The sequence below is a fragment of the Rhinopithecus bieti genome, unplaced genomic scaffold (genome assembly GCF_001698545.2).
Source record: "Rhinopithecus bieti isolate Rb0 unplaced genomic scaffold, ASM169854v2 scaffold_21866, whole genome shotgun sequence".
NCBI classification, from domain to species: Eukaryota; Metazoa; Chordata; class Mammalia; order Primates; family Cercopithecidae; genus Rhinopithecus; species Rhinopithecus bieti.
This window is the reverse complement of record NW_016810192.1, coordinates 13,976-18,659: the sequence shown is the minus strand read 5'-3', so window position 1 is coordinate 18,659 and position 4,684 is coordinate 13,976. Positions and strand designations below refer to the sequence as shown.

General features: G+C 47.7%; 1 protein-coding gene across 4 annotated transcripts in view; it reads right to left on the bottom strand.

Moving 5' to 3' along the window:
- The window catches only part of APOL5 (apolipoprotein L5), a 10,177-nt gene extending 5,723 nt beyond the window's left edge, over positions 1-4,454 (bottom strand). The window contains exon 1 of one of the 4 annotated variants that reach the window (XM_017891611.1): positions 4,310-4,454. In XM_017891611.1, the coding sequence (XP_017747100.1) occupies positions 4,310-4,389 (80 nt within the window). In that variant the 5' untranslated portion in view covers positions 4,390-4,454. Of the gene's footprint in view, positions 1-4,296 lie in introns of all 4 variants that reach the window. The other 3 variants (XM_017891612.1, XM_017891614.1, XM_017891613.1) reach the window with 3 other exon arrangements.
- Positions 4,455-4,684: the final 230 nt, after the last annotated feature.

Below are 4,684 nucleotides of genomic sequence, written 5' to 3'. Positions count from 1 at the left end.
AAAAAAAAAAAAAAAAAATTAATAAAATAAATGTATGGGGATACTGACGTTATGAATAAAATGTAACTTAAAAGCTTCACTGACTTTTGTCACCAAGTCTTTTCCTAAAAAAGACATATGTACATGCATACATTTATAATTTATACATATATAACAAGTTGTGACCAATCTGATTAAAAAACAGCACCAAAAGTATACAGAGCAGATGCCATGATCTTCTTTTTTTTTTTTTTTTTTTTTTTGAGACGGAGTCTCGCTCTGTCGCCCAGGCTGGAGTGCAGTGGCCGGATCTCCGCTCACTGCAAGCTCCGCCTCCCGGGTTCACGCCATTCTCCTGCCTCAGCCTCCGGAGTAGCTGGGACTACAGGCGCCGCCACCGCGCCCGGCTAGATTTTGTATTTTTTAGTAGAGACGGGGTTTCACCGTGTTAGCCAGGATGGTCTCCATCTCCTGACCTCGTGATCCGCCCGTCTCGGCCTCCCAACGTGCTGGGATTACAGGCTTGAGCCCCCGCGCCTGGCTTTTTTTTTTTTTTTTTTTTTAAACATGTTTGCTTGAAAATTGTGGTTGCTTCTGGGCGGGGAACCTGGGACATCGGGAAATAGGATTTAAGGGGAGACTTTTTTTTTTTTTTGAGATGGGGTCTCACTATATTGCCCAGGCTGGCCTCAAACTCCTGGGTTCAAGTGGTGCTCCCCAGCAGCGGGGACCACAGGTACATGCAACCACACCTAGCGACACTGACTTTTTACTATTTGCCCTTTTGTTCCTCTTAGCTTTTGTGTCATATGCATGTACGATCATTTTTAAAAATTAGTAAAAGAGTCTACATTTCCAAAGCAAACGTTTGGGGATCTCCAAGAAGACAACCACATATCCCCCTTCCACGGGAGAGGGCGCACTGCCATTCAGTTGGACAGTGTTGAATATTTTGAAAACAAAGTAGATTTTTTTTGTTTTGAGACGGAGTCTCACTCTATTGTCCAGGCTGGAGTGCAGCGCCGCGATCTCAGCTCACTGCAACCTCCACCTCCAGAGTTCAAGTCATTCTCCTGCCTCAGCCTCCCAAGTAGTCAGGCATGAGGCACCACCATGCCGGGCTAATTTTTGTATTTTTAGTAGAGGCAGGGTTTTGCTATGTTGGCCAGGCTGGTCTCGAACTCCTGACCTCAAGTGATCCCCCCCCCCCCCTCGGCCTCCCCAAGTTTTGGGATTACAGGTATGAGCCACCGCGCCCAGCCCAAAGTAGACTTCTAACAAAAGTGTGGTCATACTTAGAAATAGTGAGATCTACTCTGGCCACTTGTTAACGGGCAAGTGACTGAAGCTTGTAAATCTTAAGAAAAAATGAGGAAAAGGGAAAAAAGGCACAACTGGGAAAATTCTCTCCACTCAAACTTTTCCTGTAATTTTAAAAAAGAATCACCATTCAGTTTTCCTGTTGAATCATTTTGGCTCAGTATCTGGAACTTCAGAGTTATGCAGGACCTTTGAGAATCACTGTTCTTAAGAACCTTTTTCTTATGGAATTTGGGACTTCCAGCGTGGGTATTGCTGGACTATGGACTGTATGTGTGACTTTCTACAGCACGTAACAGGGTCTGACTTGTATGTTCCTTAGGTTGGTTCTGGCCTGTCTCCTAATGGAGCATCTACAACAGACTTGGCTTGGGTTTGATGGATAGTGAGAGAAGGTCTATGGGAAAGGATGCAAGGCTGTGGGCAAACTGTACTTGGACCAAGGAACCCCAAGGCCTGAACGGAACTGTGGACAATGGACTTAGAATCCTCTGCTCCCTAGCCAAGGCCATTAGCAGCCTCAAGTGGACCAGCCCTGGGTCCCTCCCTCCTCCCTCCTGGGGGAAGCAGGAGGGGCCTTCTGACATCCTTCCTCGTCTTCAAGTCACTCTTCTAAGAAAGGGCTTCATCAGGGTTTAAAGTGAACATCTCTGTAAACCTAGGATTTCAGTGCCCCCTCTCAACCTAAGTTTTAGAACTATGAGATGTTAGAGCTGGAAGCCCTTCCAGGTCGCCTGGTACACAGATGGCAGAGGCATAACCTCCCTGCTATTGTTAGTGAGGGTGTCTATAGCACAGGAGAATCGCGGTGCCACATCTAGGCTCTTTGGGAAAGAGTGCTGCTGTGACCTAGCGGGCACCATCTAGGCACAACGCAGAAGATAAACAGTAATCTGCCACATTTGTGCCATCAATGAGCCCAGTCCCTCATTTACAGAGGAGCAAACCGGCTCCAAAAAGGAGGGACATTCCCTGATTACAATCGAGTTAGTGGTGGAGTTAGGGTAAGAACCTAGGGCTGGGCGCAGTGGCTCAGCCTGTAATCCCAGCACTTTGGGAGGCCCAGGTGGGCAGATCACTTGAGGTCAGGAGTTCAAGACCAGCCCGACCAACGTGATGAAACCCCGTCACTACTAAAAACACAAAAATTATCCAGGTGTGGTGGTGGGCACCTGTAATCCCAGCTACCTGGGAGGCTGAGGCAGGAGAATCGCGTGAACCTGGGAGGCAGAGGTTGCAGTGAGCCGAGATGGCGCCATTGCACTCCAGCCTGGGCGACAAGAGGGAAACTCCGTCTCCTGAAGCCTCTAGTCTGCCTCAACCACTGGCTGATTTTCCCCGAGATACGAAAAATCATCCCTCTCCCTTTACCAAAGGAGGAGAGGTGAACATTGTACAAGCACATAGGAAGGGCCCCCGTTAACTCCGGTCCACGCAGCATGCGTCGGCCAGTAGCCAAAGTCTAGGACACGGATAAGTAAAATGGTGGTGCCTGTGCCTGAAAAGTCAATGCCTTTTTTGGGAGCTTTCCCAGACTTAACGGGAGCCTTGGGGGGAAATCTTGACAGCAGAGGTGGGAGAGAGAACAGTAGAGGGAAGCTGGGCCAAGGACACAGAGAAGTGAATGACTGTACCTGTGCCTGAAAGCGCAGGCAACCCATTTGCATGACGCATGAAGATTTTATCTTTAGGCGCTTGGCTGCTATAAATTGCGGGAGCATTGCAACCCACTTTAGAGAACCTTATGGACACTTTGGCAAGAGTGAAGTGCAGCAGAGTCTGTTGTGAGTCTATTGCTACAGCCGAGCTCTGTGGGAGAGTCTGAATGCCCAGGCCAAGGCAATGGAAAGGCACGTCCCAGGAGCTTGGATCTCAAGGCAAGACTCAGACATGGTCATGGGTTGGGAAAGGCTGGAGGCAGACCCAGGAAGGAATACTCCTGGATTGGGAGAAAACCAGCAAATTCTGCTTCTAGGATTCCATTGCCCTCTAAGCCATGTGTCTGGGCATCTATCAGTATACAATGTACTTACCATTACCAAAGGATTTTTTTTTTTTTGGATGAAGTCTTGCTCTGTCGCCCAGGCTAGAGTGCAGTAGCGGTGCGATCTTGGCTCACTGCAACCTCCGCCTCACGGGTTCAAGCAATTCTCCTGCCTCAGCCCCCCACGTAGCTGGGATTACAGGCATGCTCCACCACACCTAGCTAATTTCTGTATTTTTAGTAGAGACGAGGTTTCACCATGTTGGCCAGTCTGGTCTTGAACTCCTGACCTCAAGTGATCCGCCCACCTCGGCCTCCCAAAATTCTGGGATTACAAGCATAAGCCACCATGCCTGCACTTACCAAAGGTTTTATATTTTTTTTACTAAGATATTTTTTATGCGGATGTGTACGTTTTTCCCCTTTTTTGCATATCTCCAATTGCACATGAGACAACATGAGCAACGCTTCAGTCAACTTGGTTGGAACCCATTTGTAGTTTCATCCTATGAAGGTAGCTACAGATCTGGATATTAACAATCAGATTTTATTCCTTCATTCAAATACTCATTGACGGCCGGGCGTGGTGGCTCACACCTGTAATCCCAGCACATTGGGAGGCCGAGGTGGGTGGAGCATTTGAGGTCATGAGTTCAAGACCAGCCTGGCCAACATGGCAAAACTCCATCTCTACACACAATATAAAAATTAGCCGGGCGTGGTGGCAGGCGTCTGTAATACCAGCTACTCAGGAGGCTGAGGCAGGAGAATCACTTGAACCCGGGAGGCAGAGGCTGCAGTGAGCTGAGATCGTCCCACTGCACTCCAACCTGGGTGACAGAGAAGAGACTCTGTCTCAAAACAAAACAAAACAAAACCAAACCCAAATACTCATTGAGTGCCGGGTCTGTGCCAGGCACTATGTTTTAGATGCTGGGATTGTGGTCATAGCATAACAGTCCGTTCTCTGCCCTCACAGAACTCACGTTATGGGGACTTCCCCCAGACCTCACCTCCGTAGATTACCTTTGGAAGCCACATTTCTTCACAACCTTCTCCCAAGCCTGGAGATGGACGAAGATTAGGGACATTTCTTCTTGAGTCATCTCAGTCCAAAAAGACACAACAGCGCTCCGGGAAAGTCGGCTGTCTAATTACAATATTGGAGAATTAGAAGAAAAAAAAAAAGTTAGAATACAACAAAAATCTTAATGTCTCAGAAATGTCACATGATTTTTGTCTAATGATTTTAACGGAACAAACCATGGGAATGCCCAAGGCTGACTAGGATGCAATAAAACTGGAAATCTCTTAGGCTTCTGGTGGCAAAGTAGATTGCTAAAGCACTTTTGAAATGTTGACATTATACATTGATGAAATGGGAGTGGGCGGGGAAGTGCT